The sequence below is a fragment of the Macroventuria anomochaeta genome (genome assembly GCF_010093625.1).
Source record: "Macroventuria anomochaeta strain CBS 525.71 unplaced genomic scaffold BU25scaffold_45, whole genome shotgun sequence".
Taxonomy (NCBI): domain Eukaryota; kingdom Fungi; phylum Ascomycota; class Dothideomycetes; order Pleosporales; family Didymellaceae; genus Macroventuria; species Macroventuria anomochaeta.
In genome coordinates, this window is record NW_022985406.1 from 193,193 (window position 1) to 215,499 (window position 22,307).

At 50.1% G+C, this 22,307-nt stretch overlaps 9 protein-coding genes across 9 annotated transcripts; 3 read left to right on the forward strand and 6 right to left on the reverse strand.

Moving 5' to 3' along the window:
• The first annotated feature begins 2,056 nt into the window (after positions 1-2,056).
• BU25DRAFT_415338 (uncharacterized protein) lies at positions 2,057-2,413 on the forward strand. The gene has a single exon (XM_033707514.1). It carries the CDS (start codon positions 2,152-2,154, stop codon positions 2,311-2,313), a length of 162 nt encoding a protein of 53 aa, XP_033556589.1. The 5' UTR covers positions 2,057-2,151; the 3' UTR covers positions 2,314-2,413.
• Positions 2,414-6,000: 3,587 nt separating this feature from the next.
• BU25DRAFT_425783 (uncharacterized protein) lies at positions 6,001-7,859 on the reverse strand (the record flags this gene model as incomplete). Its single annotated transcript, XM_033708374.1, has 6 exons — positions 6,001-6,471; positions 6,727-6,818; positions 6,927-7,117; positions 7,311-7,406; positions 7,459-7,656; positions 7,717-7,859. 6 exons carry the CDS (start codon positions 7,857-7,859, stop codon positions 6,001-6,003), a joined length of 1,191 nt encoding a protein of 396 aa, XP_033556590.1.
• A 689-nt stretch (positions 7,860-8,548) lies between these two features.
• On the reverse strand, positions 8,549-9,841 carry BU25DRAFT_402772 (uncharacterized protein; the record flags this gene model as incomplete). The annotated part of the gene is made up of 3 exons (XM_033705055.1): positions 8,549-9,071; positions 9,128-9,612; positions 9,668-9,841. 3 exons carry the CDS (start codon positions 9,839-9,841, stop codon positions 8,549-8,551), a joined length of 1,182 nt encoding a protein of 393 aa, XP_033556591.1.
• A 1,623-nt stretch (positions 9,842-11,464) lies between these two features.
• On the reverse strand, positions 11,465-12,218 carry BU25DRAFT_212224 (uncharacterized protein). The gene has a single exon (XM_033701217.1). The coding sequence runs from the start codon at positions 12,057-12,059 to the stop codon at positions 11,583-11,585; it is 477 nt and encodes a 158-aa protein (XP_033556592.1). The 5' UTR covers positions 12,060-12,218; the 3' UTR covers positions 11,465-11,582.
• BU25DRAFT_402774 (GMC oxidoreductase) lies at positions 12,114-14,325 on the forward strand (the record flags this gene model as incomplete). Its single annotated transcript, XM_033705056.1, has 2 exons — positions 12,114-12,273; positions 12,327-14,325. The coding sequence occupies 2 exons, from the start codon at positions 12,114-12,116 to the stop codon at positions 14,015-14,017; spliced, it is 1,851 nt and encodes a 616-aa protein (XP_033556593.1). The 3' UTR covers positions 14,018-14,325.
• Positions 14,326-14,756: 431 nt separating this feature from the next.
• Positions 14,757-16,036, reverse strand: BU25DRAFT_415340 (alpha/beta-hydrolase). Its single transcript, XM_033707515.1, has 2 exons — positions 15,885-16,036; positions 14,757-15,808 (listed from the first exon to the last, which is right to left on the reverse strand). Exons 1-2 carry the CDS (start codon positions 15,930-15,932, stop codon positions 14,888-14,890), a joined length of 969 nt encoding a protein of 322 aa, XP_033556594.1. The 5' UTR covers positions 15,933-16,036; the 3' UTR covers positions 14,757-14,887.
• Positions 16,037-16,290: 254 nt separating this feature from the next.
• BU25DRAFT_415341 (MFS general substrate transporter) lies at positions 16,291-18,738 on the forward strand. The gene is made up of 3 exons (XM_033707516.1): positions 16,291-17,184; positions 17,241-18,337; positions 18,387-18,738. Exons 1-3 carry the CDS (start codon positions 16,508-16,510, stop codon positions 18,527-18,529), a joined length of 1,917 nt encoding a protein of 638 aa, XP_033556595.1. The 5' UTR covers positions 16,291-16,507; the 3' UTR covers positions 18,530-18,738.
• BU25DRAFT_212258 (uncharacterized protein) lies at positions 18,720-20,218 on the reverse strand. The gene is made up of 4 exons (XM_033701218.1): positions 19,739-20,218; positions 19,447-19,685; positions 19,263-19,397; positions 18,720-19,212 (listed from the first exon to the last, which is right to left on the reverse strand). Exons 1-4 carry the CDS (start codon positions 20,109-20,111, stop codon positions 18,910-18,912), a joined length of 1,050 nt encoding a protein of 349 aa, XP_033556596.1. The 5' UTR covers positions 20,112-20,218; the 3' UTR covers positions 18,720-18,909.
• On the reverse strand, positions 20,169-21,431 carry BU25DRAFT_443245 (uncharacterized protein; the record flags this gene model as incomplete). Its single annotated transcript, XM_033709346.1, has 4 exons — positions 20,169-20,889; positions 20,987-21,083; positions 21,124-21,281; positions 21,369-21,431. The coding sequence occupies 4 exons, from the start codon at positions 21,429-21,431 to the stop codon at positions 20,656-20,658; spliced, it is 552 nt and encodes a 183-aa protein (XP_033556597.1). The 3' UTR covers positions 20,169-20,655.
• Positions 21,432-22,307: the final 876 nt, after the last annotated feature.

Below are 22,307 nucleotides of genomic sequence, written 5' to 3' on the forward strand. Positions count from 1 at the left end.
GATGGCTTTCTGTACCTCTGCTCATCCCCGAGAACCAATCGAATAGTGTCTACAAGCTTTGCTTAAGACACGACTTCAACAGGGATGCCATGATGTTCCATGGGATTCCATGATGTTCCATGAGGTTCCATGATGTTCCATGAGGTTCCATGAGGTTCCATGAGGTTCCATGATGTTCTATGAGGTTCCATGGGATTCCATGAGGTTCCATGAGGTGTGACTGGTTGGATTGTTATTGGCTGCAAGCCATGTCAGGATGACACTGACAAATGGGAGCTGACAAATGGGAGCTGACAAATGGGAGCTGGCAAATGGGAGCTGACAAATAGGAGCTGACAAATGGGTGCTGACAAATGGGTGCTGACAAATGGGTGCTAACACAAGTATAAAGACTGGTAGGGTTGTTGTTGGCTGCAAGCCGTGTCAGGATGACAATCACCCATGGAAGTTATTCTCTCCACCCACTCTTATGATCCTCTGCACCTGCTCTGGGACTGCATCTACCCACGCATTGATAACCTCTATAGGCCTGGCCTCCCGCTGACGTTTCCACTGATCCTCACACTCTCTGGCATTACAAGATGGTGAGAATTCCTTTGTTATGTGATGCCAAATCCAAGGCCAGGCATGCTTGGATGCATTGACCTCAAGAGAGTGACCTGGCCACCACAGCCTATCCACATGCTCGACAATGAGATAATCATTTGAAATTCAAGCCTTATGTGCAGGAGCACCATCCTGTTGAAGCACACGCTTGAGCCCTTGCTTTTCTAGAGTTTTGATCCATGGGACAACCTTCTTGAGGGCACCTGTTGAGGTCATGTCTTAAGCAAAGCTTGTAGGCACTAGTCAGGTTGGTTCTCAGGGATAAGTGTAGCATGAAGGAAGAAGGGGTTGGTCACTTAAGCAATGCTTGGAGTGATCAGGGGTAGATGTCTAGTCAAAGACTGTGGTGTCTGGAGGCAATGAGTAGTACAGAGTAGACTGTTTGGCTTGAGAGCGGTTGAGATTCCAATAACAAAGTTGATTGACAAGGTTGAACACAAACCATAAAGGTTATGTTCCTACTTGCTTATATACAGTCCACCAGATACTGCTTATTGACAAGCAGATTTGGTCCTGGCCTATCTGGATGGATTGCGCCTTGTTGATGAGCATTGTACCATGCTTGTTGACAAGCATTGTGTCATTGAGCGCTCACGTGACCTTGCTTGTTCATGAGCTTGTCATGTGAGTCTGCCTGAACCCATTAGGCACTGGCTGGGCAGCCTTGTTGTGCTGCGCCTTCCCCCAGGCTTCTGTGTTTGGTTGGTGGTTACTTATTGCTTCTGCAATCCTATTGCGGGACATAGGATTGTAACAGCACCTTCACGGTGTCGGTATCCATCAACACCTCCACAGGCACGTTCCCCACAATGACAGTCCATCTGGCTTGGAACATACTGCTTCTTCCGAGTATTGTAGCTGTTGAAGTTGTACTTTAAGCAAAGCTCGTAAGTACTATTCAATTGGTTCTCAAGGATGAGCTCTGGTTCTGGATCAGTAGGGGTAAGTCGCCTAGGTGAAACACCTAACGATGGCTTGGGGTAACAATGAGTAGTACAGGCAATCTGTCTAGCTCAAAGGTTGGTTGAGATCCAATGACAAACTTAATTGACAAGGTTGAACACAAACCATAAGGGTTGTGTTCCTACATGCTATATACTAAACGTGGTTGCGTGGTGATCCGTCTGCTCTGTGTGATCTGATGGCGCAGTGAGAGCAGTGGGAGCGTTCATGCAAAGTGCTCTGCGTGCTCTGTTGCTGTACATTGGATCATGAGATCAGTGAGAGCATATATGCAGTCTGACAGCCGGCCTTGTTCCCGTCTCAGTTTAACCAAGACTTGCCGCTGCTCTGTTGTTGCCTACGTTAGCGTGAGAGCAATCCTTGTCAGTGCTACCTAGTGTACCACTGTGTCATCCTGACATGGCTTGCAGCCAATAACAATCCACCCAGTCACACCTCATGGAACCTCATGGAACCTCATGGAACCTCATGGAACATCATGGAACAACATGGAACATCATGGAACATCATGGAACATCATGGAATCCCATGGAACAACACAGAATCTTCTGGTTGCTGACAAATGATTACAAATGATTACAAATGCCAATGTATCTAGAACATTCCAGGAGCCAGCAGTCTGTCTATAAAGGCAGCCTGCCCTCCTGCTCAGATAACTCATGCTTGCAATACAAAACTCAATCCACTCCTTCAATTCACCTCAACAATTCCTTCCTCAACTCACTCCTCACTGATCCTTTGTAGTATTCCTACACTTGATCCCTTCTTTATCACTTATCCTTTTTACCACTTGTGGTATCCCCACACTTGGTCTCCTCTACACCCTTATCTCCAACAAGCCTGAACCATCCTTCCACCAATCCTTCCATCTCAGAGAGCAGTTGGTATCCCCACCTGGCCCCCTCTCACACATAGAACTGCAGGCAGCAGTCCTTCCTGTTCCAATTGTGTTTGACATTGTGTTGAAGTTGTACTTTAAGCAAAGCTCGTAAGTACTATTTGATTGGTTCTTGAGGATGAGCTCTGGTTCTAGAACAGTAGGGGTAAGTTGCCTAGGTGAAACACCTAACGACAGCTCAGAGTAACAATGAGTAGTACAGGCAATCTGTCTAGCTCAAAGGTTGATTGAGATCCAATGACAAACTTGATTGACAAGTTTGAACACAAACCATAAGGGTTGTGTTCCTACTTGCTTATATACAGTCCACCAGATCTGCTTGTTGACAAGCAGAGTTGGTCCTGGCCAATTGTAAGGGTATCTGTGACAGCGAGCTCAGTAGCAATGGGGGGTGGTCTTGTAAGATTAATTGCTACCGTTCCCTGGCCATTGTGTGCCCAATTATCTATGCGCTCTCACCCATACCATGCTAGCGTCCCAATGGGACATGACAGCCTACTTCACTACAGCACTGTAATCCCGTTACACCAATACAGATAGATTGTGTCTTGTTGACAAGTACCATATGATGCTCGTTGACAAGCATGGTGTCATGATCATTGACAAGCACTCATGTGACCGCTCAGCTGAGAGCATCCTTCAGGTGTTGGCTGGGTAGCCTTGCCGTGCTGCGCCTTCCCCCAGGCTTCCATGTTTGGTTCGCGGTTACTTATTACCCGTCGTCCTATTGCAGGACGTAGGATTGTAACACATTGGTATCCCAGCGCTCTCCTTCACGGCACCAGGTTCTGATCATACCCCTCTCTTCTCCTATCTGAGCAGGAGCCTCATCTGTGAAGACTACCTGGTAAAAGTTGTACCCCTTGTTGTCAGGCCTGGCTGATGATATAGTACTGTTCTGGCTAGGGCTCACCATTAGAGTGAGCTGTGTGTAAGGTTACTGTAGGCAGGCAATTGGACACAGGATGGATTGGGGCCATCTGGGGCCAAATGGGATGAGATTAAACAAATCCTTGATGGTTGAGCCTCAAGGTTCATAAGGAATATATACAGGTGGCCTGTGAGCCTCTGGTCCAGTCCTGGAGTACATCTGAGGGCTGGCCAATACTGTTACAATCAAAGGGCAACCTGCAACAACACTGAATGAACAGGACTACACAACAATACAAGAGGAGCCAAGGAACTGTAGTATTGATTGACTCAAGCAGTGGGCTGCGTTGGCAATACTCAGTATGATCATCACTCTCAGTGGAGCAACTCAAGTGACCTGAGCAGTGGGCTGCATCGGCAACACTTGGCATGAGCAGTATACTTGGTACAATTAGTGTACTTGGTACAATTGGTGTACTTAGTACAATTGGTATACTTGGCATGGTCAGTATACTTGACACAAGCAGTATACTCAGCATGGTCAGTATACTCAACACAAGCAGTATACTTGGTACAATCAGTATACTCAGTACCAAGCAATCTGAGCAATCTGAGCAATCCTCTGCTCATGTATATAGCAAGTACACACGCTGCCCTTATGGCATTGTGTTCAACCTTGCCAATCAACTTTGTTATTGGAATCTCACTTGCTCTTGAGCCAGACAGTATACTCTGTACTACTCATTGCAACCAGTTGCCATGGTCTTTGACTAGACAACTACCTGACTATTACAAAGGCTACTACTGCCTTGCCCAGATAGTCTACCCCTGACCACCCAAGCTTTGCTTAGGTGACTGTCAACCCCTATGGCTTTCTGTACCTCTGCTCATCCCTGAGAATCAATCAACTAGTGTCTACAAGCTTTGCTTAAGGCACAAATTGTAACACACGGGTATTTCCCCTTACATGTACCTGTTGAAGTCGTACTTTAAGCAAAGCTCGTAAGCACTATTCGATTGGTTCTCGAGGATGAACTCTGGCTCTGGAACAGTAGGGTAAGTCGCCTGGGTGAAACACCTAACGACGGCTTGGGGTAACAATGAGTAGTACAGGCAATCTGTCTAGCTCAAAGGTTGGTTGAGATCCAATGACAAACTTAATTGACGAGGTTGAACACGAACCATAAGGGTTGTGTTCCTACACATATATATACAGTCCACCAGATCTGCTCGTTGATGAGCAGAGTCGGTCCTGGCCAATCCAGATGGATTGCGGTTCGTCAACGAGCATGGTACGATGCTCGTTGACGAGCATCACGTCATGCTCGCTGACGAGCACTCACGTGACCTTGCTCGTTGACGAGCTCCGTCACGTGTGTCAGCTCGGCTGAGAGCAATCCCCTAGGCGCCGGCCGGGCGGCCTTGCCTTGCTGCGCCTTCCCCCAGGCCTCCGTGTTTGGTTGGCGGTTACTTATTGCTTGTCGTCCTATCGTGGGACGTAGGATCGTAACAGTACCAGCCAGCCCTTGGACAGACTCTGGAGCTGGACTGGAGGCTCACAGGCTACCTGTATATATTCCTCACAAACCTTGAGGCTCAACCATCAAGGATTTGTCTAATCCCATCCCATTTGGCCCCAGATGGCCCCAATCCATCCTGTGTCCAATTGCCTGCCTACAGTGACCTCACACTTAGTGTCAAAATTGGCCCACGTTTAGGTAGGGCAGCTGCCCAGGCGGCTTTTGGTGGAGAGGCTGGGGTCAGACTTGGCGTGTCAGAGGATTTCTCCAAAGTGGTCTTGGCCAACAACACAACATAGTTGAATGAAGCTGAAACTTGACGTCATTATTAAACACATGTATCACAGCCACCTCCTGCAAGGGTTCTTAATTTGACTACATTGTGGTTGATCTTTTAACACCTTTGGATGTAAGGGGCAAGCCGCTGAGGGCAATATGCAAACTAGAACTTCATGGATTTGATAAGGAGCAAGTCCCAGAGAAGGACTTGCAGAGTTTTAAAACTCCTGCTTTGGTGGTTGCAGGGCCCACCCCAGAGGTGGCTGGGGATTGTATGCCCAATTTGAAGGTACCAAGGCCAGTGCTGTTGCCGAGGCGCTAACACTGGGCCTAGCCCATTACATCGGAGGGGCTGTAGACATGAGGGGGACAAGATACTTAAAAATTGTCTAAGTCCCCAAAAGCTATAGGGAATTTTCCCTCTTAGTTTCTTAGCGTGAAAAAAGCAAGAGGAACACCAAACCTATCAGCAGGAAAGCTAGCTGGGGATACTTTTATGTTCATACCTGTACAATGAACCTATGACACAGCAACATACTTGGATTAAAGGAAGTTATTCTACAAGGTCTTCTCAATCAATCCTGATGCTTTTGGTAATCTCAAGTGTTGCCATTCCTGATGCCAGTATTGTTTGCCAGCGGTCCATTGCAGTGTTTCCCAGCGGTCCGCTGCACTGATTGTCCAGCTCATTTGGTCAGCTTGGGTTTGCTTCTACACCCGTTCACGGCTATTCCCTTCTACTATATAGTCCCAATCGATCCTCACCATAGCTCAAAAAGATCAATCAATACTCTCAACCCTTCCACAAGTATCCCTTGAAATTTTTCCAAAAAAGCAGTTCTGGCAAGTACACCTGATCCCAACTCAACCACCCATTGCATCCTGGATAAGCCCTTGAACTTCAATACCGGCAAGCCCCCTATTAGCCCCATTGCCAACAGTGCTGTTGAGTGCAGAGGTTGCTTGGACTGTGGCCACAACAGTGACCAGCGCCACAAGGCGATCAATTTTCTGGTCAAGGCCGCTCCTGTAGACTGAAACCTTCACTGATGACCTTTTCTCCCTGTTCTTGAAGCCATAGATCTGCCTGATGATGTTCTGGGATGGTACCTCCAGCGTTGAGGTACCGCAGATGATCTCTCGATCCCAGTTCATGATAATGGGTCCAGGCAGCTCATGGTGTTGCTCAATTCTACCAGGTAACTCCTCACCTGGGTTGAGGTCAACCCAGCAAGTGTTGTCAACATTATCGCAGTGAGCATTGGTACACTTCCAGTACCTTCTTACTTGCCCTAGGCCTCCGCCAGCAAGGTGGTTAGCCATCACTTCATTGACCTGAGTCAACTAGTGTTGAGTTGAAGTGCCTATAGCTGGAGTGGCAACAGGAGTAACCACAAGGTCAAATATGACTCCAACAGGCTTCTTGTGGGTATAGAAGCAGTGCTATACAAGCTCAGTAAACCTGCAGAAAGCAGCGGAGACCTCTGGCTCATCCATGTGCAGCGACTCTGACTTGCAGTGTCTCTTCTGCTGACTATCCACATACACTGAGGCAGTGAGGTCATGGTGTTTCACCGCAGGATGGCACACCTTCTCGATAGCATCCTTGCTATACGTCGCGTCGAGGTTTTCCCACTGTTTCTTGTGGTTCCGCTTGTTCTTGATATCCACTGGGTTCTCAGCTGCGAGCACAAGACGTAAGGCGTATTTGGCGCGTTTTTATGGTTGGGCCGGACGAGGGTGATGACCAAGTGTTCCCCTTTAGGACGAAGCTTCAAGCGCTGCCAGACGAATCGGGAACTTGAGCACGGGAGTGGAGTTCTCTTGAAGCGCTGATTCTGGAACCTCGAGTGTGTTGATTCGGTCGCGCCAGTTGTTGGCTTCAGCAGCTTCATCGATGGGTGGCTGATCCTCATCTGTCAGTGCTGGAGGGCTCCATAGAAGTTCACGCTGCGCATCAGGGTTGCCCTCAGATGCGCGCCTAGCCGAAGCTTCAACAGAGCTACAGCTGGCTTATGGAGCATCCGTATCTCCTTTGGGCCGGCGAATTATCGTTGTGCGGAAGGGTTGAGATGATTGTGTTGATTGATCTTTAGAGCTATTGGCTGGAATCGATCGAGACTATATAGTAGAAGGGGATAGCGTGAAGGGTTGGGAAAGCAAACCAAACTAACCGAATGAGCTTGACAATCAGTGCAGCGAGCCGTTGGCAAACACTGCAACGGACCGCTGGCAAACACTGCAACGGACCGCTGGCGAACACGTTGTCACTATGATTTCATCAAGAGATGTTTCAACAGCTCATCAGTCTGGGTTACTGACACTTTGTCCGGACGCTTCTTTAGTTGACGCTTCTTCGGCGTGCCGTTGCCATTTCGGTGGTCGGCTCCGCCTCTTGTTCCTGCTGTTGTGCTGCTAGCAATGTCGTGATGACGGCTGTGGACTCTCCTTGAAGCTGCGATCCATTCAAAGGTATACCCTGAAGTTGCCAAGTTTGTCCGCTGACTGTAATCAACGGTCCTTGAAGCTGCGTACAATAGGTCAGTGAGCAACAAACACTTCGCAAACATGTTAGCTTACGCAGATGGAGAGCAGGCTGTAAGCGGTTCTCCCCGTGTCACGGTGCCAAACTCATCAACCTGAACCTCACTCTGGAATATATCTCCGGTCACATTGATGGAGGCATCAGGAGGCCCGGTGCGTGGCGGTATACTCGAAGACATTGCTGAGGAAGCACACAATGAAGCTCAACGTATCTTGTACTTGCACCGATACGAGAATGAGGTAGCGGTAGGGTGGTCGAACACGATCGTGAACTGTGACGGGGGGTTTCGTGATATACAACGTAGAGGAGCTGCGTCCAAGCGGGTCACAATGATGTTCCCTTCACTCGTTGTCCCTGATCGCGCCATCGACCAACTATCCTCGCAGCTGTCGTCCATGATTGGCAGACCTTGTCAAGTTGCCTTTCGGTTCAGTGGAAGTCGGCTAAAGCTCATGAGGCAGGAGGTTGTGGGCAATATTGTCGGGAAGACGATGCGGCCGACCATGTGCTTGAGGTGATTGTAGCTGCCATTGCAGTGTCGAGTCTCCGATGGATGTTGAAAATGCGCCAGGAAGAATCTTACGATTATGTTAGTACAATGTTTCGTGATATGCGTTACAGTGATGTCAGGAGCTGACTTGCTTGCCAAGTCAAGTGCGAAAGGAAGGTGCAAACTGGGCAGTCGCTCTTGACCAAGAATGGCAGAACCACCAGGATTATCGGAAAGACAAGGTGGCACGACGTGTTTTGCAGAGAAAACCATGTTGGGGGACAAAGATTGGGGAACGCGAAGGCGCTGCCTTCGAGTACTACTATATTGTACATGAGAACGTGGACTGTCATTACAAACAAAGGGAACAGCTATCGTCACCTCGCACAAGCAATGCCACTTTCGATATCCGGAGACGCCCAGTCGTGGCTCTGCTTCCGCAGCGACTCCTGCGACACCTTCTGCCTCGGTCCTTCGAGAACAGTGACTTTGGTTGTCTTCATGATGCCTACACTCTTATTTTCTTCATCCTCTAGAATTGCGCGCTCGCTGTCAGAATCGCTGTCGAGCGCTGACTCGCCTGGATGAACGCTCTTGTGCGTGCTCTTGTGCAAACGCTTGTTGTTCTCGTACGTGTCTAGTCTGATGTGGTTGCCGTTGGTCGAGCGCCCGTATCCATATTGCGAGTTTGGTGTCTTGGAGGGTGTGAGAGTGGAGGGGAGGATCTTTTGAAAGAGATTGTCGAATGCCTTGCGTAGTGGCGGCAGAGATGCAATAAGGATACCGATGGACAGCTCAGCTGAACTCCAGATTCCGAGGTTGACTCCTGACCAGGTTGGGTCCCTGGTCTCAGTGATGGTCTTCAGCTCGATGGTCTTGAAAATAGAGCAGATCGTAGCACTGCAAGGATCGATGTTAGCTGCGAAAACTCCGTCTCGTGATGTGAGCTGACTTACGGAATGCTTAACAAGAATACGATGCGAATACCCCATTGCGTCTTCCGCGACAGCTGTACTTGAGACAGATAGATAAGCGGTGCGGCCATGTAAATTACATCAGTCAGAATGTTGCAGATGCCCTGTGTATATGAGAGCCACAGCGTGCCTTTAGCCCAGCAGTGTCTAGGTTGATATCCATAGTTCCAGTTTGCTTCGAGGGGCGCGCAACCAAACAGCGTCAACACTGGCGCAAGAAAGTTGAAGGCAGTAACCAGCGCAATCGAAAACCATACGATGGCCTGGTATATCTTGGAGAAGTTGAGCACCAACAGCCATGCGCAAATCGACCACTTCAGAACCGCGACACCGATGATGTTGACGATTTGTGTGATCCAAAGGTAGTAAGAGTAGCGCATAACATCGACCGACGGGTCCAAGAAGTGTCGTCCCAGGCCAGCATCGATGACGACTTGGTTGATGCCAGTCGCGCTGATGTTAAGAAGCTACAAGCAATCTTATTAGATCTTCCGGTCGATCTGAAGTGGGTATAAAACCTACAGTGGCAATGATCAACAGGTGATCGCATATCATGAACTTGCGTCCATGTATGAACCCATACACAACTCTCCATACAAGGAAAGCTGTACTGATAATCATAAGAGTCCATGCTGGAACGAGGATCTTGATCCGTTCATTGGGCCAGTCTTGCTGTGCTGAGCCCGTGGTATCCATTGTGTTCGATGGGTCCTTCCAAAAAAGCGAGAGAGAAGACAGCCGCCGAGGGCGACGGTGAGCGGCGTCGATATGTAGGCAGTTCGTCCTCCCATGTCATCCTGGAGGAGCAAGTGCAGTCAAACGTGGAAATGCAGGACCGACGATTTGGGAATAGAACACGGACATAGTCACTGATCCGAGCAGAGGGATACGGGTTTCCAGACTGTATTGCAGGAACAGTCCTTGCACAGGGGTGGCGATCCACGGACTGAACTGTTCGTGTTGTACCTACCCTTGATTGAGGGCCCGCAGGGGTCATATTGCGCCGATTGGAGAAAGGACGGTGAAGAGTGGAGTTGGATGCCCTGAAACCACCTTGAACCGTCATGCATCTGACATCAAGAGTCTCAGAAGATATCTGATACACTTTGACATCAGCTGTGACAGAAATGAGCACACCCTTACGTCGTTGCAATCGTCGACGTCAACTTTGACATGCTCTACGTTATGTGGGGAGAGCAACGGCTCCAGAGTGACAGAACTCAAAAGAGCGGAAGTTGGTGCGACTTCCTGTACGAGTCGTGGGATAGAGCTAGCGAGTCGAGCGAGGGTTGCTTGAGATTTGGACCATAGATTTTAGTCTGGGATTCGGAGATCATTCTCGTTGTTAAAGTCAAGCCGTCCCGCTAGGTATCAAACAAAAGCCACACATTTACTCACGCCACCGCGGCAATGTCCTCAATGCAAGCTCAATGATCCTACCGCGACAGGCTGTCTGGTGTAGCTGTCCATGAAGCTCTGCGACGTAGACAGAACGAGTACTAGTCTTCTGCACTAGCTTACCGACCTCCATAATATCGTCCGGTTCAAGGACTTCGTCTTCGGAGCTCAGGGTGCTCGTATCTGGAACTACCACTGCTGGAACTTGGTAAATGATTCCCTGCGATGAGCTTGTTTTGAATAAGGTTCTAGGCTCGCGTCTACATGCGAGCAGACACTCGATCGGCGACAGACCCTAGCGGCGAGGTTGGGCCGCAGGTGCGCCTCTGCCATAGCTGCCGTCCACGTGCTCTGGGGGCATCCCTAGAGCCAACTGCTTGGCTTGAGCTAGAACAAAATGCATCAATTTTTGATGGCAAGGAGCGCTTTGACCGGCGGGATGTGCTCTAGGTCCAATGATACGTGTGCCGCTAGGCCTATCGTGAGGCTGCTGCTTACTACAGCTAGACTCTTGTGTATGGATTTCCCATCTTTCAGTAGCTCAAACGGTCCGATCGCTTAGTAACTCTCCGGCGCAGGAATTCGGCGTACTGCGGCGCAGACGGTCTGGGGAAAACGAAACGTAGACGTACATACATCAGATCAAAGAAATTCATCTCACACGACTCGCTTTTGCCACTGCGCAAATGCACATGTCTTGCATGCTCGAATTGCCGCGCTCTCCGAAGTTTCGCTTGAAACAGACATTTGTCCGAGTTGGTGAGACCGGGAATGGAAACCGAGCCGTGTGGGGACTGACTTGAGTCGTACACGTCCGTCTTGTTGGGGAACGTGCACCTAACGAGTCCTCATAATTTCGCCATCATAGTCTTTCGCTCACCTTATCCAGGCGACCTGTAGATACTGTGCGTATGCGGATACGGAGGCTCGTCACCGCTTTCAGGCTCATCTCCAGAACCCAGGCAGTGATTGCGCAACACCAATAATGATCCCGGTTGAGTCCAGATGTTTGTGCATTGACAGTTGTCAGGTCTGGCTTCTAGAAGTGTTCGATTGTGGGGTCAAACTTCCTGAACCCGTCAAGAATTCTGTAAAGTAGAGTTTGATTGAGGTCCTCGTCCTTGATGTTCTGCCACCAGCTTCTCTGGCATCGCACGATGTTGGCTCTGGCGTCGGGTAACGCGCCGCGCCGTTTCGACAGCGATGTTCGAATGAGTGCAAGACCCTGGAATGCATTGACTCGCTGCTGTGGTGCAATTTCGTAGAGACGAATTTGGCCTGAGAAACATAGGTTTCTAGTCCGGAGAAGGATTGCACAGCCGCCACTGTTTGTTTCCAGGCATTGATTTTGCTCGCCCTCCGCCTTACTGTGGGACTTTCTTTTATCGACAAAAGGAGTCTTCGGGATATAGCGAACTGCCGACTTTCCCACGTGGCGCGGGACGTCTTCGACCAATGTCAACGCTCGACTCGATCGTATAAGAACTTTAGTGTCCGCAACTCTTTCAACGTCCATCCACGAGCATCCCAGATCACTTTCGTTAACACTTTAATATACCTGGGTTTTAAGATGCCAGTCTTCTCCCGTTTGGCCGTGGCCGTCCAGCTTTTCAGCATCATCTTCACTCCTGCTCTTGCCGCAGCGACCGCGAAAGACTATGACTATGTCATTGTTGGTGGTGGTGTCACCGGTTTGGTTGTTGCCAACCGTCTGACCGAGGACAAGCGTGGTGAGTAGCTGTTTGCAGCTGAATCCAAGAATACTGCTGATGTGAATTCCTAGTATCTGTCCTGGTCATTGAGAGTGGCGAGTCTGTCGACAGCCCAGGAAACATGATCCCTTACAAGGCCAACGATCTCACCAGTGCCAATGGTCTGATGTGGGATGACCTCACATCTCTGCCTGAGCCCGGTCTGGGCAACTCGACATACAACGTCTTGGTTGCCAAGGTTCTCGGTGGCGGTTCTGTTGTCAACGGAATGGTTTACGACCGTGGTTCTGCTGCTGACTACGATGCTTGGGAGGCTCTGGGAAACAATGGTTGGGGCTGGGCAGGTATGGAGCCGTACTTCAAAAAGGGCACAACCTTCCAGCCCCCTTCAGCTGCTGTCGCTGAGGCATTCAACATCACCTGGGATCCCGAGACATACGGTAGCGGTCCTCTGGCTGTTAGTATCACTGACACTCAGTACCCCGACATTAAGGACTATTGGGCAGCATGGAAGGCCACCGGTGTCCACGTTCCTGAGGATGGCAACAACGGTGAGGCGTACGGTCCTTCCTGGTACGCCAATACCATGGACAAGAAGACCGGTCGCAGGGCACACGCACGCTACGCGTACATCGACCCCATTTCTCAGCGCACCAATCTGAACATCCTCACCAAGACCACCGCCCAGAGGATTATCTTCGGAAGTGGGAAGAAGAAGTTGACGGCCACCGGTGTCGAGATCACTGATGATACTACTGGCAAGACTTCCATCGTGAACGCTAAGAAGGAGGTCGTCCTTGCCGCTGGTGCTATCCAGACTCCAAAGCTGCTACAACTCAGTGGTGTGGGTCCAAGGTCTGTCTTGAAGGCCGCTGGTGTAAAGGTGAAGGTCGAGCTCGATGCGGTCGGGTCTAACTTCCAGGATCACCCTTACGCCACCGTAGTCTTCAACACTACGCCTGTCCACTACCCCAGCCCTAACCTCCTCATGACCAACGCTACTTTCAACGCCTCTGCTTGGGCTCAGTACGAAGCCAACAAGACTGGCCCATACACGTACGCCCGTGGTAACGCCCTCGCCTTCATTTCTCTGCCCGATATGACTTCGAACGTTAGCTCAGTCGTTGCCAGCCTCAACAGCCAGCAAGATGCTTCTTACCTCCCCAGCTTCTACAAGGGCAACAAGAAGTTGCTCAAGGGTTTCGCTGCGCAGAAGAAGATTATTGCCGGTCTATTCCAGCGCAAGGACGCCGCCGTTGCCGAGTTCCCTGTCCCTGCTGATGGCACTTATGGTCTCGTTGGCGTCGAGAAGCCCCTCTCTCGTGGTTTCGTTCACATCAACGCCAAGAACCCCACCGGATCTCCCGATATCATCCACAACGCCTTCGTCAACCCCGTCGATAGAACCGTCATGGCGATTGGTCTTCGTTTCTTCCGCACTGTCTGGGCCCGCCCTGAGCTCAAGGAGTACAAGATCAGCGAGACCGTCCCCGGTGCTCAGTACACTTCCGATGAGGACATCTACTCTGCTCTCCTTGCTCAGGCTTCCTTGTCGCCTACGCTCGCACATCCTTCTGGTTCATGCCCCATGATGCCGGAGAGCGCTGGTGGCTGCGTCAGCGACAAGCTCCTGGTCTACGGCACAAAGCATCTCTCTGTTGTTGATGCTTCGATCATTCCAATCATCCCTTCGTGCCACTTGCAAGCGACCGCCTACGGTATTGGAGAGAAGGCTGCTGCTGTGATTAAGAACAGGGCATAGATCTGTCGTTCCCTTTCTGTGCTTGACCTTTCTTGTACATAAGATTCCCCAATTCCACCAAGAATTCTCAAACAACTTCCATGTTCCATCTCTCATTTTCCAGCTCTTCCAGTGTTCATTCTCGGTGACAGCTTGACACGTAATGTATTGACAAGGGTGTATGATAATCGGTGGGGCAGCCCTGAGTGGGCCGTGAGATTTCCCGCAGACCATCGGCCACATAACACCGAGCTGTGCGCGACAACGCAATGACCGCAAGCGAAGGATCGACAAGTCCTCAAGGATGAGACGCAAGAATTCCAGATCGTGTTGTTACACTCGCTTGCACACTCGGCTTCCGGTTCTGACGCAACTCACAGTTTTGATCTTGCAGAGGTTCCTGCCGCGCCAAGCCTGCCTCTTGCCAGAATAAAATTAGTGCGCGCCTGACATCACATGCAAACGGGACCTTGAAACCGCTCGATAGTTCTGAGCGATTGCACGTGACATGTTTAACCGTCTCAATATGGGTTAGTGTACCAAGCCCGGGCCGCTCTTGACTTTCTTGACGCGTCCATCCAGATTCACTGCAACATGAGCTTTTTCTACAGCACCGTCATTGCTTGTCACAACTTCATCTCCAGCAAAACAATCAGCTTGGGTCGCTGGCTTCCTATCCACAAGCAAGCACGGCACAAAGGAGACGACTTCTCACATGCTGACCCCTTTGGATCTTCATCATTGCAGAGATGTCAAAATGCAAAACGAAATTCTTCGAGTGGGTTCTCGAGAGACTCGCATTAGGCTTGAAATCCTATCCCCTACAGACTGGGCAAAATCGTTACGCCAAACCAATTTCATGTCGACCTTGGAGGCAATCACAAGCATCGATTATGAGACTTTTGAGCTCTGAAGAAGTGCCCACTTGATCTTCTCCACTGCATCATCTTCCCACGCTTTGCTGACAGGAAGCTCCGGACATGTCGTCCAAAAGCCGTGAGGCAAACCTGCATAAATTCGATCTTCTACCTCGAGTCCATTGTCCCTTAGTATGTCTGCGAACACAATCGCCTCATCGCGGCGCGGATCCCAGCCACAGATGGCAAAGTATGCCTTCTTTGCGACGCCCTTCCATTCTTCGTGGAGGAGCGGTGAGTATCTCAGATCGTCCTTTGGAGCGCCATACTTCTTCCAGAAGTACTCAATCGACGTCTTTGTTAAGCCGGGAGCATCGTCTATCTCGTCGACAGAAAGAATCCGTGGTTTTAGGTGCGCAGGTCGAACGTCCGGATGGCACCAACTTCCAGCCCAAAATATCAGGCCTGTGATCCTTGGTGCCAGTCCCTCATCGCGATATCGATGAGCAAGACCAGCTGTAAAGTTTGCGCCTGCTGATGTCCCACCAACAATAAACCCCCTGCTCAGGTCGATGCTCATCTTCTCTTTCGCCGCTGTGCTAGCGCACCATTTCAGGACATCCCAGCAATTCTCGAACCCCACTGGGAACTGATGCTCTGGTGCGAGTTGGTACTCGATGCTCAGAATGCACACATCGACCTCTGTTGCCAAGACCCTACAAGAACGATCATCCGTTTCTAGCGAGCCTGTCATAAAACCGCCACCATGCATATAGAGGAATAGCGGCAAGTCAGATCTGCCCTTGCGACGATAGGCGCGGAGGCGGATGTTGTAAAAATCGCGAGCCTTGATTGTGAACTCGAAAATATCGAGTGCTGGATCTGGCGATATGTCTTTCCGCTCCCGATTCATTTGAACGCCATGTCGCGTGCCTGGAGGAAGGTTGTTGGGAAACTGCGACCGGATCAGCTTCCGGCTTGCTGAATGTGGCAATCCGACTAGACTGAGCGAGGAGACCCTTTAGACTTACATCGATCCATTCTGGGTGCGGAACAGCATACTGGCGGTACTCGGTCATGGCTCGAGATTTTCCAGATCTGTTTGATGTTGTAAGTGTGGTACCTGAAAGTCGAAGGGACCTGATGCCACGCCGCGGAGCGATAACCGAGGATGAGAGCCGCAATCTTCACTTCTTGCGATGCTAGAGAACACGAACTTTATCAATAACCAGATCTGGCAGGATCTCCTGATGAAACTCGGTGCTCGCAAAGGAGATGATCTGATAAGATGACTGAGCGACGCCAGCCCTCATGTGAGCGGGGTCGATCGACAGCCAAGACTTGCGTTTGATCTAATCAGATCAAGACGACGTTCGCAACATACCACTAGCATGAATTGTGACCAACAGGAGGGACTCCCTGCTGTTTTCAGGCGTTCAGCAGGTCGGACATTCGATCTTTTCAAGTAGCGAGCGAAGAGCTGCGGACGGCAGACGCGAAAACTCTGATAAACTTGAGGAGCTTCCGTCAATGAACATGTGTCCGAACAATTTAAGAAGGGCTTGATCGTTGTCTGTTTTGCCATGACCAAGATCAAGCTCTTGAGAGCGAAGGTTGACTTGTTTATCTCGGTAGCCGCAACTCAGACAACACCATGATTTCCAAGGACGAAATCTTGCAACCTCAAGTCAACGAAAGCCTCCCATCGGCCTCACAGAAGGAGCAAAAGAAGAACGATATAATCACGCAAGCCAACGAGGATACTGCAGACGATCTAGTCAAAACCCCTCTCGAGTCTGACACCCCCGGTGTCAAGAAAGTCGAGCGTTTCAGCCATGTTCTCTACCACTCCGGTAGATCGGGGCGCCTACTCTTATACGTCCTTGCTGCCTCCGTTGGTCTGACAATGTTCGGCTATGCCCTCGACCAAGGCATCACTTCACAGTTCACTGTCATAGCAGCATCGGCCTTCTCGCACCATGCTGAAATCAGCGCCGTCAATACTGCCGCCTCGATCATCCGCGCCATCTCAAAGCCTTTCATTGGAAAGCTCTCGGATATCACATCACGTCCAACTTGCTACCTCATCGTACTGATATTCTATGTTATTGGATTCGTGGTGGCAGCGACTTGCCATGACATCGGTGCCTATGTTATCGGTATTTCGTTCACTGCGTTTGGGAAGTCGGGATTGGACTTGTTGGGCGACATCATTGTGGCAGATCTCACACCGCTGGAGTGGCGCGCTTTCTGGAGCGGCTTACTCAGTAGCCCGTTTATCATCACGGTGTTTGTCAACGGCTTCATCGCTGATGCCATGATTCCTGACCAGTAAGTCTGTCCTGTTCTTTTCGTGTATCTGGTATTAGCTGAAAGTTGACGTGCAGCTGGCGCTGGGGTCTCGGCATGTTCGCAATAATGATGCCAGTCCTCCTGATTCCTGCGATCTGGACACTCTACGGTGTACAGAGACGAGCAGACAAGCTTGGTGCTATCAGTTTCGGTGAAGCTGGTGTGGCCCGTAGAGAAGGTATCAAGGTTCGTACCGGCAGCGACTACCTCAACCTCGCCTGGCGCGGCATCATCGACATTGACCTCGCCGGTCTCATCCTTCTTGGTTTCGGTTTCGCTCTTGTGCTCCTATCCTTCAACCTTGCGAAGACAGCCAAAGGAGGTTGGAGCAACCCGTCCATGATCGCTATGCTTGTTGTCGGCTGCATCGTCCTTGGACTGTTCGCTGCGTTCGAGATCCTGGTCGCACCAAAACCGATCATGACCCGCCGGATCTTCAGGAACAGAGCCTTCATCTGTGCTCTGGTAGTTGATGTCACTGGTCAGATGGGGAGCTCGACACGCGCGACCTACTTCTCTTCATACGTTTACATTATCAAGAACTGGTCAAACTACGCCTGGAACACATACCTGAACACCAACACCTTGGTGCTTTGCCTCTTCGGTCCACTCGGTGGTCTGATTCACCGCTACTCACATCGCTACAAGACGCTAATGGTCCTTGGTGCCATCCTCAAGCTCATTGGCAACGCTATTCTGATGACGACCGATGTCCGCAGCACCCAAAACACAGGCGCTCTTGTTATGTCTCAGCTCTTGCTGGGCTGTGGAGCCTTCACAGTCATTGGCGCACGCGTTGGGTCTCAGGCTTCAGTTCCACACGAAGACTTGTCTTCAGCTATCGCGATCGTTGCGCTGTGGAGTACACTGGCTTCTTCAGTAGGATCCACCATCGCTGGGTCCATCTGGAAAGACAAGATGTTACCATACATGCGCGAAGAGATGCCTGACGTGTCGGAGAAAACAATCAGGGCAATTTACAACAGTATCAAGACATTGAGAATACAATACAACTGGGAAGATCCGATTCGACAGGGCGCTGTGAGAGCCTACACTCGCGTCAACGGCACACTATTTCTGGTGGCCGTGATTCTAAACATCCTGCCTGTAATCTTTTCGCTATGCATGCCTGGTAAGTTCCTCATCTCGAAAAGTGGGTCATTTGACTGACAACTGAACATATTATTACCTCGGAAAGCAGCAAAACGCTGTGACGAACAAGGGTGTCGATGGTCAACTCGTGGAGACTGAACGAAGAGCAGAAGAGACCGAAAAGACCGGACTGTGGGTGAAAGTGCAAAGCTTATACCGCAAAGAAACATGAAGCATCGGCTACTATGACCATGCCATCGAGCCTTGCAGGAGTATGGTCAGATAAGGGTTTTGCTTCCCTTTAGGGCCAAGATGTGGCGCCTCTTCGCATGCTAACCCGTCGTTCGGGCCACCGAGGCATGACAGTTAGATGTTGTACCATAAAGTGCTCTATACCTTTACATTTGCATCCGTATTTATATCAAACCACTTCCTCCCATATCCATCTAACTGACAGGGTATGTGGTTCAAAAGGCAGAATACCTCGCGGTTTCCTTGCTGAACAGGGGAGGCTGAAAACACTTCGTGCTATCAACGCTCGAGGAGATGCGGGTTAGAGCGTCGCTGTATTAATTTCTTTTGCAGCTTCCATTACTCAGTGGCTGACCTGCCTCAGGAAAGACCAGCCTCAACGCCTGCATACCCCTGTTTTTTGCTACAATGTCTTCGCTCCTTCTTTCCCTGTTTTAATGACTTTCTCTCTTGTTTCAACACCTTCTTCTCCTTGCGTGACAATCTAGGAAACTCGCTGTCAGGCCCAGCTAATACCCTACCAGGGTGCATCACACCCAGCAAAAGAAGAGCGAGGAGCATTGGCGTAGCATCCAGAGCATATACGAATGCTTCGTTGAACAACATCGGATTTCCAGGCTCAAACCCTTTGGTAAATTCGACGAGTCGGAAGATGATTCGAACCTATGAAGCGCTATTAGTGACGATTGAAGACCGGATAGGTGTTCACTTACAGTGATGAGAATGAGGACGATGAACATACTCCACATCTGCAAACGCCAGCCGGTCCTGTTCTCTGGCACTTGGCCTTGCTGTTCAATCTGATTCATATCTCGTACAAACTTGATACCAAGAATTGTGAAAACGACCTTGAAGATTGTTAGCATCTGCACCAGAGGCTTAGAGCAAAGCACATACGATGAAGCCCTCTTGCACACCCACACCAGCCATGTACACTTTGAGACCAATCTTCCGAGCATCTGCATCACTGTCTGGGTTCAGCATCATGCCACCAGCAGCTTGTACTAAGAAAGATACAATGTCTGCCCAAACGAAGTACTTCGCGATGCTCGGCGCTTTGAGACCAGCGCAGCGACGATCGGGGTGGAAGAAATGCACCAAACGGCCGAAAGTCATGTAGACAAAAGCATTGATCCCTGGTATCGTTCAGACAAATGGATTGGCATGTCTGACCCCAGCGATGACTTACAAAGCGGCGCAAGCAAGAACAACAACTGGCTCGCCGTCGCAAGTCCAATGTTCTGCTGATCCCTACTTCCCAATGTGCGACACACGAAGCTCGTCAACTCGAAAAGCACGCCCACGATCACAACCCATGTGAATCTCTTCTTGTGCCAGAAGGCTTGGGAGACGTGTGCGATGGTCAAGAAGCCGAAGAGGACAGTGAAGAGAATGGCAGTGGCGAAGGAAGGATTGTATGTATAGTATGCATTGCAGGCTGAGTAGTCGTCTACATGGCCGTATCTGCCTGGGACAGCGGTGGTGCATTCTGGTGATGGGGAAGAGTCGGCCCGAGAAGCAAGGTGAACGTATTGTAAGGTAGAGGTAGGTATGGTAGGCATGTTTGTCAAAGGAAAATTCGATACCGTTGTAAGTTGTAGTTATTCTTTTTAGTGCCTAAGGATGGTTGTAACTAGCTCGACGAATTTCTGTTCATATATGTTGCTCTCGCACTCTAGCTTTCATTGACCGGGAAACAGGCCGCGCCTTTTGCATTCGCGACGCGCATTCTGAGCGATAGAACGCGTGTTCGAATCGTAAGCCAATCCAAATTACGATGGCTAAGCGTTGCAAGTTGTGTGTTCTGGAGGTCGTGTCAGCCTTCAGGCCAGCCAGGCGCAGCGGGAGGCTCAGCTTCTTTCGCAAGATATCCCCAATCTCGACAACCTCAACATTAGAGCTGACAAGAATTCGGAACTACTTCGTTTGTTGACACAGCTCAATGAAACGGATTACTCATTTTAGACGCTGGAAGTTACGAAATGTCGTAATGGCTGAAGGTCTCTTCTAAAAGTGTATGGTTTCCACTAATCCTTCCAGTACTCGCACGCAGATCTCAGGCGCTTGGCTAGATCCTCACAGCTGCTGCAATTACGCTCTTTTTTTTTAAATGACAAACGCGCCCTTACTCTCTGCGAAGACCTTGCCCTGCCCATCTTCGACCCAGCCTACTGACTCGATCCACTGGCCCTTCTTCTTGACCACCTTCGCTCGACAGAGCAACACACATGGTGTCGTTACTGCTGCTTTGTGCTTTACGTTCAAATCGGCGGTTGCGCAGGTGTTATCGTAAACATACGAGATGAGCGTGCACATCACCTGATCCAACAGCGTCGCTCGCTCCTCCATGCAAGTGCCGCACACCGGTATCGACATCGTGGCCAAGACTTATCAGTAGTTACATCTCTGGTGTGTCCGGATCAGTCGCACTGAACACCTGCTCTTCCTTCGACAGTATGGACGACCCTAGCACGGCTGGTTGACCCTGTTTTGCGCCCTCGTTGATCGAGGATGTATTCTCAGTGAACACAGCCCTCTCGTCATACTCTCATTCAGTATTGCCGGGGGCTGAACATAGACAGAAATGCCCTCAACGCTTCATCGGTGAATAGCATTTTGGTGAAGAGCGTGTTGGACACGTCATCATGTTGGTCGGGTACCTGGCGCTTCTGTATGCGCGTGATCGACGGGCCCAAGAGCAGGCCTTGACACCAGTTTAAAGAAGTGAAGTCCTGTAGATGCTCGATTCTGCCGTGCGCAGAGGGAGGGTGAGGTAACCGGTGTTGGAAGGTGATTTCCACCGGTACCCATTACCTTACGGAGGAGCTGCTCCTAGGCTCTAAGCCTAGCCCACAAGGTGAGTCCACATGGGTCTTGCCCATTACAGATAGCTGGGAAAAGTACAAGCAGTATTTTGACCTTATGCACTGCAAAATGGAACAATACTCTATCCTGCCAGAGGACACTTACAATATGGATGAGAAGGGCTTTGCTATTGGGAAGTTCTCCAAGTCAAAAAGGGTGTTCAGCAAGCCTCTGTACAAGCAAAAACACAGTTGGCAAGCATCTCAAGATGGTAATTGTGAGTGGATTACACTCCTCTCGTGCATCTGCAGCAATGGGAGCTGGCTTGTGAGAGGGGGCCAGCTGGGGATACCAACTGCTCTCTGAGATGGATGAATGGGGGGATGGAAGGTTCAGGCTTATTGGAGATAAGGGTGTAGAAAAGACCAAGTGTGGGAATACCACAAGTGATAGAAAAGTGCCATGGTTCAGGGTGCTCATGCCCGTCAAACCTCACCTGCCATGAGAGTGACGGCCACGTCACACTAGCGTTGTGTTGAAGTTGTACTTTAAGCAAAGCTTGTAAGTACTATTTGATTGGTTCTCAAGGATAAGCTCTGGTTCTGGAACAGTAGGGGTAAGTTGCCTGGGTGAAACACCTAACAATGGCTTGGGTGCAATGAGTAGTACAGAGTATACTGTCTGGCTCGAGAGCAGGTGAGATTCCAATAACAAAGTTGATTGACAAGGTTGAACACAATGCCATAAGGGCAGCATGTCTACTTGCTTATATACTTGACAGGAGGATTGATTGTACTGCTCATATCAAGTATCGTCAGTGACTTGATACTCAGTCCAATCAAGCGTTGTCGACGTAACCTCAATACTCGGTCCTTGGTGTCCTATTGATTGTTGTCAACATGGGTCCTCTGCAAGTGGGTCGGTATATGGGTCCGTGACAATCGTTTGTGTAC

Coding starts and splice junctions, on each gene's coding strand:
- BU25DRAFT_415338 (XM_033707514.1), top strand. CDS start 2,152: ATGCCAATGTATCTAGAACATTCCAGGAGCCAGCAGTCTGTCTATAAA.
- BU25DRAFT_212224 (XM_033701217.1), bottom strand. CDS start 12,059: ATGGACGTTGAAAGAGTTGCGGACACTAAAGTTCTTATACGATCGAGT.
- BU25DRAFT_415340 (XM_033707515.1), bottom strand. CDS start 15,932: ATGACCGAGTACCGCCAGTATGCTGTTCCGCACCCAGAATGGATCGAT. Junction 15,809..15,884: donor CGCACCCAGAATGGATCGAT/GTAAGTCTAAAG, acceptor ATCCGGTCGCAG/TTTCCCAACAACCTTCCTCC.
- BU25DRAFT_415341 (XM_033707516.1), top strand. CDS start 16,508: ATGATTTCCAAGGACGAAATCTTGCAACCTCAAGTCAACGAAAGCCTC. Junction 17,185..17,240: donor GATGCCATGATTCCTGACCA/GTAAGTCTGTCC, acceptor GTTGACGTGCAG/CTGGCGCTGGGGTCTCGGCA. Junction 18,338..18,386: donor CTTTTCGCTATGCATGCCTG/GTAAGTTCCTCA, acceptor ACAACTGAACAT/ATTATTACCTCGGAAAGCAG.
- BU25DRAFT_212258 (XM_033701218.1), bottom strand. CDS start 20,111: ATGCCTACCATACCTACCTCTACCTTACAATACGTTCACCTTGCTTCT. Junction 19,398..19,446: donor GTGTGCAAGAGGGCTTCATC/GTATGTGCTTTG, acceptor ACAATCTTCAAG/GTCGTTTTCACAATTCTTGG. Junction 19,213..19,262: donor TCGTCCTCATTCTCATCACT/GTAAGTGAACAC, acceptor AGCGCTTCATAG/GTTCGAATCATCTTCCGACT.